This window comes from Vanessa atalanta, chromosome 24 (assembly GCF_905147765.1).
Source record: "Vanessa atalanta chromosome 24, ilVanAtal1.2, whole genome shotgun sequence".
Lineage (NCBI taxonomy): Eukaryota > Metazoa > Arthropoda > Insecta > Lepidoptera > Nymphalidae > Vanessa > Vanessa atalanta.
The window spans coordinates 1,429,980-1,445,779 of record NC_061894.1 but is presented as its reverse complement, the minus strand read 5'-3'; the positions used below and the strand labels follow the sequence as shown (position 1 = coordinate 1,445,779).

General features: G+C 33.4%; 1 protein-coding gene and 1 non-coding gene across 2 annotated transcripts; one reads left to right on the top strand and one right to left on the bottom strand.

Annotated features, from left to right (window-relative positions):
• Window positions 1-947: 947 nt before the first annotated feature.
• On the top strand, window positions 948-15,800 carry LOC125073307 (facilitated trehalose transporter Tret1-like). The gene is made up of 10 exons (XM_047684084.1): window positions 948-1,113; window positions 5,931-6,163; window positions 6,550-6,703; window positions 7,228-7,397; window positions 8,158-8,281; window positions 8,869-8,958; window positions 9,668-9,726; window positions 10,539-10,697; window positions 11,556-11,738; window positions 15,503-15,800. Exons 1-10 carry the CDS (start codon window positions 1,077-1,079, stop codon window positions 15,728-15,730), a joined length of 1,437 nt encoding a protein of 478 aa, XP_047540040.1. The 5' UTR covers window positions 948-1,076; the 3' UTR covers window positions 15,731-15,800.
• Trnam-cau lies at window positions 9,975-10,046 on the bottom strand. The gene has a single exon. It is a non-coding gene; the product is annotated as a tRNA-Met (tRNA).

The following is a 15,800-nucleotide window of genomic DNA, read 5'->3' as shown; positions in this document are numbered from 1 at the left end:
TTTTATTTAATGGTTCTTTATGCGTCTAATATAAAGGCTAAAGGGTATGAATTACTTGGTGGTCCGTCTGGGTGGCCAGACTATATTCTACCGTCAGCAATACTTAGAATTATTGTGCTTGAGTTTAAGGGGTGAGTGAGCCAATGTAATGGAAAATAAGATGTTTTGGAACAAAGAATATGACATCTTAGTTCCCAAGGTTAGTAGCGCTTTGATGAATATTTCTTACAACTCCAATAATAGACATTTGACCTGATGATGACCTGGTAGCACATTTGTCCCATTTCATATAAAAAAGCATATTATATATTTTTTACTATTATCCAACAATATTCCAAGTGTCGCAATCATAATGAGTTTGCCAAATCTTTGTCGATCATATGAACGACGGCTGTAAACAAATAAATGAAGGAGATGACGAACGCATTAAAATCTTTCAAGTAAGTATTTAGTAATTATAAGAAATATCGTACTATCATGTGCTATAAGAAATGTACCATATTATAAAAAGAACTCATGATTCTGTTCGCATACTAATAAAAAGTGTTAGATGTAGCTTCATAAATATATATGTAATTCTATTTAATTGCATAGTATTATTAAAAAAAATAAAAAAACGTCGATTTTATCTATATTTACCAGATTATCTAACCAAGCCTAGGTTTTCACATAAAGATTCGATTTTGTGTGTTGTAGCCGCGATAACTTTTTTGTTTACAGTGTACCGAATTGCACCACGTCACGATCACGATCACGTCACGATCTAAAACAATTACCAACATAAAATTAACAAGCAAGCATTACCAAAATTTAAAATCGACATTCGATATTCAAATCGAGTCGACAGTAAAATATGCTCTCATTTATAATAATATATCGATATCGACTGCTTTGAAAATAGAATCGCGATAATTTTGTTTTACGTAGACGGTTGACTACACTACACAAAGTTCGCTATCGCGTTGTGATGTTCAAACATTTACCATACCTTTATGTAATTAAACATTCACAAAATGTTTTAACTGAGTGATAATACGTGATGGTAGACAGTTGTTCAGTGTAAGTGCGGTACAAAAATGGGAAAGTTGCATCAAGCCCAAACAAGCGTAGCGTGTGAGTTTAATTATTACTTAATATAAAAACGGCTTAAGTTTATATTTTGTTAATAGGGTTCTTGGTCATTATTGAATTATAACGTTATTTAAATAAATATATTTTTTATTAGGATTTTTCTATTAATTTAAATAAAAGCTTAAGTGTGTACGTTGTGTATGCTTTATGGTCATTGTTCATTTAAAGCGTTATTTAAAATGAAACTTTGATATTTTTGTACAAACAAAAAAAATAGAACAAAGCCATCCTATACTTCCACAAATAATAAAAAAATAATAAAATATATTTACTATAGATCATATTTATTAAATAAAACAACTATACTATAAAAATACTGTTAGCAAATATCAATTTCTTAGTAGATAAACTGTTTAGTAGATATTTGTTTGCAATTCTGGATCTTTAAGAATTAATTCCAACAATTTTGGAGGATGTGTACAATATTAGTAGACACTCAGAACTAAAAGGCTTAGTGGCAAAATATAATAAAATTATAAATTATATAAATACTTTACTTTTACAATTTATGTATAAAATACAAAATAAATAAAATAAATTAAAGATTATGTAACTACAGACACAGGGGACGTAACATCTCAGTTCCCATAAGTTAGCCCATAGGTAATAATGTTGATCTAGTGTCGAAATTCGATAGTAGTTCATTGTAATAAAATATAAATTGAGAACTTCAATATTAATATGACTGACTGACTGAGAACCAGAGATCGGCAAACTTACGGTATAGTAGCAAGCTCCATATTACTGCCAGATATACTGCTTCACCTGCTGTTGGGGAAATGGAGGTTCACTATTCCCATCGAGGGTTCCTTTGAGCGTGCCGTGGAGTCGAAAAGCATAAAAATTAACTTTCAAAACGTGATCGCAGCAAGTCTGCCCTTTTGATATCTTAAATTATATAAAAAATATATAGAAAACTTCAATGGCAGACACTTACTCCGGTTCCTTCTATATTTTTTTATAATTTCAAAGCTACTTAAATTTGACAAAAAATTAAGTTACTTCATCAGGGCTGAAATTTATATATATTATTTATATTATTATTATATACATATATCTACAAAAGCGGACACATAGGTCGGTTCTAAGACACAGGCAGACCACATAACAGTTTCTCAGTCGTGCTAATAAAGGTGCATGATTTTGACTTTCTCATTGTGAATGGCAGAGAATCATCTAATCTCTCAGCCAATCTACACCGAATTTGACGAAATTTGGCACAAAGCAACATTGACCTCCAAGGAAAGACATAGACTTAGGCCTTAAACGCGAGCGAAGCTGCAGTTAATTCTCTATAAATATGAAAAATAAAATCTCATAAATAGACTGAAATATTGTTACCAAATACTGGTACTTAAATCTAACTAAAACTGAGTACAAGGAGCCAGGCTGTTCGTAAAAAACTTTACTTAGGTATTGACTTTAAGAAATATACCCAATTTCACATAAGGCTTATTTCGACAAGTATTAATGCCACGTTGCTTAGTTGGTTTTTTATTCCTAATACCAAACGAACTAACTTTAAAACGCGGGCGAATCCGCGGGCGACAACCTATATTCTATCAATCAATCTAAACTTACTATATCGCTTGCGCAATATTCTTAAAGAGGAATAAGTAAGTACAGAGATCCCTATTCACTTCCTAATATATAGATTAATAAGGAAATGAGCGAGGTCTTGCAGATACCTAAGAGGAATAAGTAAGTACAGATATCTCTATTCACTTCTTAATATATAGATAATAAAAAAAAAAAGGATTTTTGCGGATCCACTAGTAAATGGGCTCGGTTCGCCATCATCATATAAAACCTCTAAGAAGACGAAATGTCATTATAAAGTAAGTTAAAACGTTCTAAAGCTGTAAGAAGGTTTTAAAATTTTTGTACTTACACAATTAAACATTTTCTGATTATAACTTATCTATTACTTCTAATATTAATTTAAATAATCTGTTTCAAAGAGCGTCTAGATATTAACTATTAAAATAAACTCGTGTTAAAGTTGGTACTACTAAACAGGCATACCTTTGAGATGATAGAGCTTCATGCAAAAAAAAGTATCAGAGTTTTAATGTCACACTACTGGGTTCAGTTTCTCGTTTGAGGAGGACGATGTAGAGCTTATTCAATACACAATGCAATATGAGTTTGAGCAGACATATATCGCAGATCTTCATACGACTCATGCAGGTTTTCTCACGATGTTTTCCTTCACCGAACGCGTAAGAAACACAGATAAAACATAATAAAAACTCATTGGTGGAATAAAACATCAATCGTATGCAATGTATTTTTTAATTATATCACCAACAAAGTACACAAATACTTAATTACGGAATTGACGAAATAAAGACAAATAACAAAATGGATTAATCTTATGTGCCTAATTCTCGCTTGCGTTTTAGGCGTTGGTCGTAAGGCATAAAATAGTAGTCCTAACTTTCCTTAAAGTTCACGCTTGCTCCGTACCAATTAAAAGAGATTCAGGGGATTGGCTGTGAAAGAGCAACAGACAGACAGACAGAGTTACTTTCACATTTATAATATTAGTATAGATAACTGCCTCATAAATAAGGTAACAAACGTAGCCCAAAAATTTCAATATGAATATAAAAATATGAAAAAAAGTGAAGATTAATATAAAAAACAAAAACATTATTAATGAAGAACTGTTTATTGGTCGCATTATTATTATTATCATTAATTATTTGTTCTTAATCTGTCAATTGAAATTTTATTTACTATAAATGAGGTCGAGAGCAATATTGTTGAACTCTGACAAGTCGTTTTCTAGATTCTCGATATGAGCAAATATTTAATATATTATATATTAAATAAATATTTATATATAAAAGCGAAATACCACTCATGATAATGAATGACGAAATTTCAGAAACTATAACACCTACAAACTTGAAAGGGGGTAGAATAGGGGTTGGAAGTTTGTTTTATAAATTTCACGCGGGAAAGCAGGTTCAGCTATTAGCTATACAGATATAGAATAGTTTTTCATTTACTACGCTTCTGATAAATCTACACAGCACCAAAATGACTTCTTTAGTAGTGCCGCTCGTATTTTTCCTATCAATCAATCATTAAATCATATTTATTTTTGTTTCAACGATAAGTTTAATAAAATTGTATAAAATTGATTTATTCATGATAACAATTTTAATGATCTAGTTGTAACCAGTTTTAACTAGAATGAGAGACCTGGAATTACCAGATTGAACTAGTTCAAATTTAAATATATTTGACAGATTATTATTATAACATTTATGTATATATATTGTTTTGATAACATTATCTTATAATGTTTTCAAAACATAATCATTGCACATCTTCTTTCCGTTTACCTGATGTGAAAACTCCTTATTCTTCTCCTCTCCACTTCTTCACATTTATGGATACCGGGCGTTCGCCAAACAGAAGAAATCTTCGAAGGAATTTCTCATGTGTAAATTCATAGCACCCAGATATTTTTCTAGGTGTATAGATATAGTTATATTATATACAAGACTATTTCCTTTAGTAAATTTATATCACTGGACACAATCAGTACAATGATGAATTAATCCACCTGTCATATATTTCCGAGATCTTATCAGACGTCATATGATTGTAGGTCGAATGGAATAATGTTATATTTATAAAAACCCCTCTTTCTATGATTGAAATAAATTCTACGTGTGATAACGAATTGTCAATTGTAGAATGCAGTACTTATAACTTTAACCAAATATTTACTAATTAATAAATTACCAGTTGTTATCAATGTTATTTATAAAATATTTCAATCCATGAAGCTTTAGAGATGGATATCAAAAACAACAAGTCCGATGATACTGATATTTTTAAATTTCGAATTGAACTAAAAGAATACCAAATCAACCTTTCGTAAAAAAAATAAGGAGGCGTTTTTTTTTTGTAATGCCCAACTGCAAAACTTCTAACCCGATTTTCACAAAATTTTGACTCTAAAGACGCAACGCATCGGAGAAACTTATAGTATAGGACATTATTATATTGGTGCGTTTTGCAGTTTCACCCACTTTTAATTTAGTCTATTTAGATATGATGTGCGAATTTTATGCCCATTTTTATGGTAAGCTATGGTACGGTAGAATAAGGTCCAAACATTCTCCTCCAATATCGAGGAGGTCGTAGCCCAGCAATCAGACCAATCAGCATAACTTTATTAACATTTTATAAGAAATTTAGCAACTCTGTTTATAGAAAAGGGAATGCAAAACGGTCGAAATTTGTATTCATTTTTTTTTTTATTCTTTTTTTTTTATGGCATTGGTTGGCGGACGAGCATATGGGCCACCTGATGGTAAGTGGTCACCGCCCATAGACAAAGGCGCTGTAAGAAATATTAACCATTCCTTACATCACCTATGCGCCACCAACCTTGGGATCTAAGATGTTATGTCCCTTGTGCCTGTGATTACACTGGCTCACTCACCCTTCTAACCGGAACACAACAATACAGTGTACTGTTATTTGGTGGTAGAATATCTGATGAGTGGGTGGTACCTACCTAGACGGGCTTGCAAAGCCCTACCACCAAGTAAATTTGCATTTATTAATTTGCGTTAAAGTTGCATCACTATCTGTTCCACGCGCTTCTATTTTTTAACCCAAGGGCTAATATTTGCTTAGTAATTAATAATAAACACAAGACACATAACATCTTTGAAAGTGATCAATGGCAGCGTATGGCAATAACGGCAGGGCAGGTGAACAACCTGATTTTTTTTTTATATTATACCTATATCATTTTTCTCATTTTCTAGGTTCCATTGGGAACATGCTGGTTGGTCTTCTGTATGTGTGGCCATCATACACGCTACAATTATACACAGACAAAAATACAACTCTGCTTTCTTCACCAATGACTGAATTAGAGAGCTCCTTAGTAGGAAGTTTGCCTTCATTAGGAGCGATGGCGGGAACGGCGATGATTGGTTGGATTTTGAGTGTCTTCGGAAGACAGAAGGGTGGACTTATCATAGCTCTGCCACTTATGGTAACTTGTTTGGATATACACAGTATATGAAAATACTTGATAATAATGATATTTGAAAATTCTGTCAATGCATCGTATAGTCAGGCCTTTATTAATAAATAGTTGACTTCTCCCATCGAATTGTTTGTAAAGGAAATGATAAAATAAAATTCAAAATTAAATCAATTTAAAAATTGATGGGCTAAAATCGAATCATTAGAACACGTCTTAGGTTCATTAAGAGAGTACAACTTGGAGCGATTTAAATTAAGGGATGATCACCACATGGTTCTGTCAGCGTAGTAAGACACATATTTTTTTCATAGCAAATTTTTAAGTAGATATTCATATAGACAAGCTCATGCCTGCAAAGATCAATTCATAAATAAAATATTCTTATGTTCCAGATATCTTGGTTGATGATCGATCTGACAAGTTCATCAATTGTCATACTTATTGCGAGGTTCATTGGAGGTACATCTGGCGGTGCCATTATGGTTCACTCGCCCATCTTTATATCTGAAGTTGTTGAAGAATCTATACGTGGGACCTTGACATCAGGCTAGTTTAAATAATTGACTCATTATTCTCAGCATTTCAAAATTACTTTAAGTAAGATTTAATTGGTTCTTTTTCCATTTTTTTGTGACTTTTTAATATAGTTAATAGTCCAGTTAAAGACAACATGACATGATCATGACTGCTGGCATGGTATCAGGAAAGCAAGACACAACCCGTGGTTTAGTTAAAAGAGGAAAAATATTTTCAGTAAATATTTCAGCAACACCAATTCACCTCGTCCGATAATTCTAAGCATTTGACAGACTATTGGCATCTTTACCTAATAGAACATTGCTTACCGTATGTTAAGTACATTTTTGGTTAACGTACTGTTCTATGAGCCTAATATGGGTCAGCCCAGCCCAATTTATTTTTCGAATTTATCCCATCATGCTCGCCGGTAAAGAAAAACACAGCGAGGAAAACTGCATGTGCTGTATGAAAGTAATATTTAGTATGTATTTGAAAATTTATGAAGGAAGGAGTTCCTTAGATATGTTTCAATTTTAATTTTCCATTTACAGCACCGATCACCTTCTACTGTCTAGGGGTCCTCCTTTCGTACCTCCTCGGATGGTTTTTAACGTACAGGTATATTATATGGGCAAATATTATTTGCTGTCTGATCTACGTGGGCCTTATGATGACTATTAACGAGAGTCCTGTACACCTAATGAGACAAAAGCGGGAAGAGGTAAGTGGACGAAAGTTCGTGTCACTGGACATTATTCTATGTACAAACTAGTGAAATATCATAAAGTAATTATGTCCTTAACGTTTAAAATAAGTACGCATAAAAACAAAATGTCATGTTTCAAAAAATAACGAATGACGGACGAAATGAGTTCTGCAGAAGAGCTGATCATACTTGAAATAATATATATAATTAATCTTTGGAAAGTATTCGTAAATTTCGGGGTGAATTCTGTTACTATATAACGTCTAGGATACATTTCCGGTTCTATTCCAATCAAAGTTTCCCAAAAATATAAAACTCGTCTTAATCGTAACTTTGAGCCAATGATATGATCCCGTTCATAGTCCCTACATCGATTGAACAGCAACTGGATCATTGTATTAGTAAAATAGAATGTTTTTTTTGCCGATTTATATATTTGAACATTAAGTAAAAAAAATATATTAATAAATAAGACACATCATCTAACAAAAAAATATATAGAGGATAAAAAAGCATAAAGGTAATATGCACATACTAGTTCACTTGTAGATAGGATATATTATATAAAAATATTTGTATTTAATTTACTGCTGTGTTTCTCGCGGTTTTTCTTGGTAAATTCTGCCTTCCTATTGGAAGCAATACATTTAATACAGTTCTGTAAAACTACGATGCAAAAGTGCTTAAAAAGCCCACTTGAATAAAATGTTGATGTTATTTGACCGCTCACATGCAGACTATACAGATATTAATTGTAGAAGGTATTTTATTGCAGGACGCTCGTTTGGCTATCGCTCATTACAGAGGAGCGTCGATCTCCTCAAAAGTTGTGATGGAAGAGTTTTCAAGACTAAAACAGCAGATAACGCCTGCCGTGGAACTAATAGCAGTTGATTCTGGTAGAAGTTTTGCATTATTTTATGCCATTTAATGATAAGTATTTTATAACGCCAAAGGTTATACGCGTTGGCAACGTAAGGCATGATTAATATATCTTAAAGAGCAATGTCTATGCCTGATATTAACTACTAACCATCAGATGGCATACATATATATGTCGAAGCATCAAAAAGTTAAATTAGGATTTATTTATTTTTATCGTACACGCTGGTAACGTCAGCATGAAGTACAGAAAACGGGGCAGCTGAATGTGACATAGTTAAGAGAATAACAAAAAGATGATATATTACGAGAGTGAACAAATAGACTTACATTTTGGATATCATAATTTCTGATAATGAATTGAAAAATGATGTATGTATATTATAATATTATAAAGAGGTAAAATCTACGGAACTTATGTTGCAGTTCTAAAACAAAGCACTGGTAGATCGTTTCATTATTCTTGAGTGCTATATGGTATGGATTATATTGGTATCAGCTCATTACTTTATTGACAAATTCCACATGTGCAAAGTCGCTAGTTTAAGAATAAAATTAAACATCGCCCCTCTGTATCTTTTTCGCTCGTTTATTTATGTTTTAGATGCTAAGGCTGATGAAGCGGAAAAAGAAAAACTGAATTTGAACAATGACGATGAGGAGAATCCGAAAATGTCATCATTCAAAATGTTGTGTGAGTTTTTTATTTATATAACGAAAAGACGCAACTCAAAATAGATTTTAGTAAGAGTACTCATTCTGAAATGATGAATTGAAAAGATTCATTCATTTTAATCCTGTTCTCCTGGTGTTTTGTTTGCGGTTATATATTCTACCGCTAAGTACAAATACTTAGTATTGATGTGTTCCAAGTGAGCCAGTGTAACTACATGCACAAGGGACATAATACTCAGTTCGTAAGGTTGGTAGTGCATTGGCGATGGAGGAAGGAAGAATGGTTATTTCTTTATATGCCAATATCTATGGTTAGTCGTAACCACTTACCATCAGATGTCTGAAAATCCCTAGGCAGACATGTCAACGTCATTTTTAAAGAATGTTGTGCAAATTGTTAGACCAAGCAATCATAGTCTCAGTAAAAAAACTTCAAACACAGATCCTAGATGGCGCTAGTTGTACCAACTATTATAAAGTTTGTAAGCTATCAGCGAGATTTAAACGGGGAAATTGAAGAATTTAATTGAATATGTTTGACTCTAATTTACTATAATATTGAGCAATGATATAAAATTTAAAATTATGTCAAAATATATAACTCAACTAAGTTATTAAGTCAAATAATACGTGATAGTTTGAAGACAATTCTAAAAAAAAACACGGTTAAAATTTATTGTACGGACACTAGCGCCATCTGTAATTGAAACTTTAATTTTGTTTCACAGTCGTCTCCCCGTCATCGCGACGAGCTTTCACTGTAGTTGGTCTTACGCTGTCTGTACAAGTAAGTATAAAAACTTAAATACATTATTAATTATATATTTTATTTGTTCGGAATATACGTGTTTCAAATTTAATATTTTAACGTATACAAGACACCAGTCCTTATAACTGAATGTTAGTGATGATATTTTGTACATGGGAATGTATATTTATAAAGAATTAAATAAATAGAATTGTGGTTAATGCTATGTGTTATATCGATATAAAAAATAACAAAAAAAATATGTTAATAAAAAATAAAAATGATGCTAGCAGAGCGTGGTTTCGATCCACGGACCTCTGGGTTATGGGCCCAGCACGCTTCCACTGCGCCACTCTGCTCTTGACGTTTTAGTTGAAATTGTTTAAGATTATTTAACATTGTAAACATAAACGCCTTTTACTAGCTTTACTATTTTTTATTTTTAACGGATTGGAAATAAGGAGAGTGTTTTGTTTTCTTTGTATCTATGTATATAAGCGATTTTTATTGTTCTATTTTCTATCTTTTAACTCAATATTGGGATCTGGGATGGTTCAATATTAAAGGTACAATAATAATTGTATTTGTGCTATGACAATAATACAAAAAAAAACTATTTTAAAACAAAATTAAATCAATTTAGAACAGAGAGAAGTCGTCATATAAATATAATGTTTAACCTTTCTCTACGATTAACAAATCGTTCTAAAAGCACTTTAGATTAGTGCGTGCAATATTGAACACACCTTTGGTATACGATGAGCGGTTAGGTACAGAAGCAAGGAGTTTCAAGGTCATAAGGTTCAATTTAATTCTAATTAATCTATCGTTGATGGGTTTTATTTTAACAGGTGATGATGGGTATGGTAGCGGTGCAGGTTTATGCCAAGGACATATTCGGGAGTGCTGCACCCAGTCTCTCCTCACATTTCTGCTCCGTGATGTTTGCGCTGGTCCTCCTCTTTGGAAGCCTTTTAAGTGCTTTGTTTTCCGACAAGTTTGGAAGACGGGTGAGTATTTGAACAAAATTATCACCAAGCCAAGACTTCGTTTTGTAAATAACTGGAATGAATAAGTAAATTATAGCTGAAACCAACCTGACAATATTAGCAAAGATAAATTTACTAAATTTATGATCGCGGTTGTAATTGCATATAACTTTGGTAAATAAAGGTATGACCTTGTTACATAGAGTTGCGCATAATCTTTATCAACAACCTAAGGATGTAAATTTGTATAGCGTTATTTTAAAAAAAAGTTATTATTATTCAGCTGTTCTAAATTTGAAAATTGACGTCTCAATATTCTCGAATAATCGATTATTTTGTCCAGAATACGCTCAACCGATTATTATAGATTTCACCAAAATCAATTACATTGTAAAAAACGCAATCTAGATTCAAATAGATGACCTGATACAAATCGGTGCATTAGTATGTGTGAATAGCACTTGCGTCGTCTCATTCAGTTCCAAGACCAAGAAATGAAAGTAGTACTTTCACGTGCGATCCGAAAACATCACTGAACTATCTAATCACTAAAAATAAGTGCCCCTTGCTTCAGTGAATAGTCTTTAAAATCACTCTCACTATCGTTTTGCTGAGTAAGTGAGTTCCGATTTTTTCGTGTGTGATTCCAAATAGTTTCTGATGCGTTGAATGATTGTGGTAATATCGTTTTATGGTTTGGAATATTGCCAAGTGTCATATATCGTCGTATTATGAAATCTGATGAGGCTGTCGACGTAATTTGAAGCAACGAACTCCAATACATAAATTGGTAGAGTTAGAAACAATTATTTAGGCAACAAATTTGACTTTTTCAATATAGCAGTCAAATACCTCTACTAAAGTCAGTTTCTTTAACAGGTCCTTCTCGTAACCTCTTCAATCGCTGTGGGGCTCTGTCTGGCAGGGATGGGCGTACTTATTCAGACCAGCATTCTACCCCCATGGGTGACAGCCGTGCTCATATTGCTGTTCTGCTTCTCTTTCATGTTTGGCTCTGGGAGTGTACCATACGTGTTGCTAGCGGAAGCTTTTATACCAGAGGTATGTAGTTATTATGTCATCGAAAAACATATGAATATATTATAAATGAGTATTTCCAATGAAAGGCTGCGTGAGCTGTATTAATTCAATTCATACTTTGGCTTTGGCTTTCAGTTGTGCAAATTATGTGCACTAACATTTGACATCTTAGATGTCATAATAACGGTACATTTTGTAGTCATTATCACTATTAAAAATACACCGACATGCTTACACAAATACGCCTGTGTCGATATTACGAGTTTACGTGCCTCATAAGCTGCCTCCAGATCTTTTGTCCGTACTGTACCTCCAAACTGATTGGATTTTTGGATGTTTGGATATACGGCCTCAGCGTCATGACTCGTTTGTGTCAAAGGTGATACAAAACTTCACACAATGTACACGCGATGATCGCAGCGACGTTACGGTCTATTCTAACTTTGCGTCTAGAGTTTTTCGATCGCGACGCTGATACGAAACGGAGACACGGAAAAAACCACGTATCTAGACGTAGCTTTATATATTTTCTTCTACTAAATATCACAATAAAATTATAAACAAATATAGAACACACATTATTCTAGAAACATATTTGTCAAAAAATAATTTCTAGAAGTTCGATTAATTACAGTAGTATTTGAGTAGGATGTTATTATTATTTGCCTAAAATTTGTCCTTTTCTATAACATCTATATTCATATTATTAAGAGGTAAAATTTGTGTATTTGTATGTAAGAGTTAATCTCATCATATAACGATTCAATTATAAAAAAAAAATACCACAATCCTGAGCGCATGGCATAATTATATTTATGGATATGGCATAACTGCTTTTATAAAAGATCATCTTCATCGTCATCATGACCAGCCTGTGTCATTCCACTGCTGGACGTAGGCCTCCCGCAAGGCGCGCCACTGAGCCCGATCTTCGGCCCTTCTCATCCATGTTCTATCGGCCACCTTCCGTATATCGTCGTATTATAAAAGATAATATGGATTATCTTTTTTACTAAGCTGCACCCGTGCGAGGCCTGGGTGCATCGCTAGTAGTTCCTTCTTTTTACATTTTATACAAACTGACATACCAACTAATACAAATTAAATATTGATAAGAATGCTACTTCAAATTGAAATATGACGTCACAGTTCTGTAAATATCAAATAAAATAAATTTACATTTAGATAAAAATAACGACATTATCTTCATTGCAGAGTTTGAGGAATAAATATTTTATCTTAAACAATCGGCGCCGAGATTGTATATTTATTTTATACATACATATATTTATATACATATAATCGTTGTGTACGTTTGTATGTCATCGAATTCCTAAGCGGCTGTATGTGATTATTTTTTTTTTATAATCAAACACACGACCCGAGGGTTTATTATAGAAAGAGCCTTGTCTGTTTATCTTTCAAGTCTTAACTACAGTACCTCATTCAATGATTAGATCGAGATCAATATGAAATCTTACAGTCTGTCAGGGGTACAGATAAGACTTTTAGTTGGTGGTAGGGCTTTGTGCAAGCCTGTCTGGGTAGGTACCCCCCACTCATCGGGTATTCTACCGCCAAAAAGCAATACTTATTATACTTCCGGGTTTGAAGGGTGAGTAAGCAGTTGTAACTACAGGTACAAGGGAGAGGACATCTAAGTTCCGATTGGTGGTGCATTGACGATGTAATGCTTAATATATCTTACATCACCAATGTCTATGGACGGTGATGACCACTTAAAATCAAGTGGCCCATTTATCCGACCCACCTAACCTAAAACCTGCCCCCCTCACACGTGGATGTAGCCGCGGACGGTCTAGTAATTAATAAATGTCATGCATCATTAAAAACATTCAGCTATAATAAATTGGATTAGTAGAACGAAAATCTTTTTATTATTGGTCATGAATCATTATCATACAAGGAATATAAAAAGCCTGGAAGTCATCAATCATGATTTTAAGAGATAATTTCGTATCACATTTAGTTCTGTGTAAAAAAAAAAGTAAATATTCTTCTTTAATTTTTTCTATGTTTTTGTATAAGACTTGGGCATTTTTATTATGTTAAAACTTAATCAAATTGACTTCAACTAATTGACTTTCATTTAAGTAGGGTTATACGCATAACTCAATCGACTTTTTACATGTTTTAGTTAATTTATGCACAGAACTTTTTTGGCACTGATTTCTATTATTGCACATTTATGCTTATTATTAAATATCTTAGAATAGATCTGAAATGTTAGTGTTTCGTACTTAATTCTGAAAGTGTTTCATTCACAGTAGGTCAAAAACCTTCTAGTCAATTAAGGGTTAAATGCGAAATGCGAATACTATTGATTAAATATAAATGGTACGAACAAGAAATTTGGCATTTACAATTTTTTGCACGAAATAAAAACACATTAAGTAATGTAATTAATGTATCCTCAATGGATTTTTTCGGGGTTTTGATTTGGTAATTAAGGAAATATATTTATAGTTTAATGTTTACTTGAAGTAATCCAGATCGAAAAATATTTGTGACATGAGGATGTACTTTGAGTGAAGTGAATATTAGCATTAGCGGCCTGTAAATGTCCCACTGCTGGGATAAAGGCCTCCTCTCCTTTGAGGAGAAGGTTTGGAGCATATTCCACCACGCTGCTCCAATGCGGCTTGGCGGAATACACATGTGGCAGAATTTCGTTGAAATTAGACACATGCAGGTTTCCTCACGATGTTTTCCTTCACCGCCGAGCACGAGATGAATTATAAACACAAATTAAGCACATGAAAATTCAGTGGTGCCTGCCTGGGCTTGTACCCGAAATCATCGGTTAAGATGCACGCGTTCTAACCACTGGGCAATCTCGGCTCAAAGTGAATATTATTATCTTATATTTCCCATACTTAACAACAACAACTTACTGAGTTGTAGGGCATTTTGCAAGTACGTCTGGGTAGGTACCTCCCACTCATCAGATATTCCACCGCCAAACAGCAGTACTCAGTATCGTGGTGTTCCGGTTAGAGTAAGCCAGTGTATCTACAGGCACAAGGGACATAACATCTTAATTTCCAAGGTTGGTGGCGCATTGGCAAGGTATGGTTAACATTTCTAACAGCACCATTGTCTATGGGCGGTGGCGACTATTAAAGATCAGGCGGCCCATATGCACGTCTGTCAATATATACCATAAAAAAAACTTACTTGGTGGTAAGACTTTGTGTAAGCCCCTCGACCGATATTCTACCGCTAAAAATTAGTACTTATTATTGCTGTGTTCAGGTTAAAAGGTCGAATGACCCTTGTACCTGCCATCACACTAACATATTAGTCGGTAGCGACGTATGTTTCTTTTATTTAATTTACAACATCCTCGTTTCTCCTCCTCACAGTTTCCCGTTCCTTTTATATTTTTACTGAAAATCAGCATATCTCCGCTGGACTTCGAGCTTGTCGTCTTCTTGGAAGACGTGGCCCAAACTGACATTTTTTTTTTCTTCAATTTAATTAAGGCGACTTATGTTGTCTATTACCATGACAAGGGTGTCAATTATTATTTTTTATAAAGAAATAATAATAATATAATTTAACACAATATAAATATCAACTAATCATGAATATTTTAAAGTTTGGCTATAAATAATAAAGAAAGATTATTGAAAAATTGCGCTGTTACAGGCTGTGTCAACTGTTTATTTTTTGTGTGTTCATGATCAACACACTGACGTAAGGAACACGTTAGTGCTCAGACTGTACTAGTCTTATCCGATGTGTTTTTATTTCTCCATCAGGTACAAAGCCTCGCTTCCATGCTGTTAATGGAATGGGTGTGGCTCCTCAATTTCTTCATCGTGGGCGTCTTCCCCTACATGGTCAAATTCTTCGGAGTCCACGGATCTTTCTACAGCTTCGCTTGCTTCGCTGTTATAGACACCATCATTGGCCTATTTTTAGTGCCGGAAACAAAGGGACTCACTAATGAACAAATACAGGAAATGTTTTTGAGGCGACGGAAATAAATTTAATTATATTGTAGATATATAAATATATAGAGTACATAAATAGACAAAGACAAAACACTTCTGTAAC

Coding starts and splice junctions, on each gene's coding strand:
- LOC125073307 (XM_047684084.1), top strand. CDS start 1,077: ATGGGAAAGTTGCATCAAGCCCAAACAAGCGTAGCGT. Junction 8,959..9,667: donor GTCATCATTCAAAATGTTGT/GTGAGTTTTTTA, acceptor TTTGTTTCACAG/TCGTCTCCCCGTCATCGCGA. Junction 11,739..15,502: donor CGGAAGCTTTTATACCAGAG/GTATGTAGTTAT, acceptor TTTCTCCATCAG/GTACAAAGCCTCGCTTCCAT.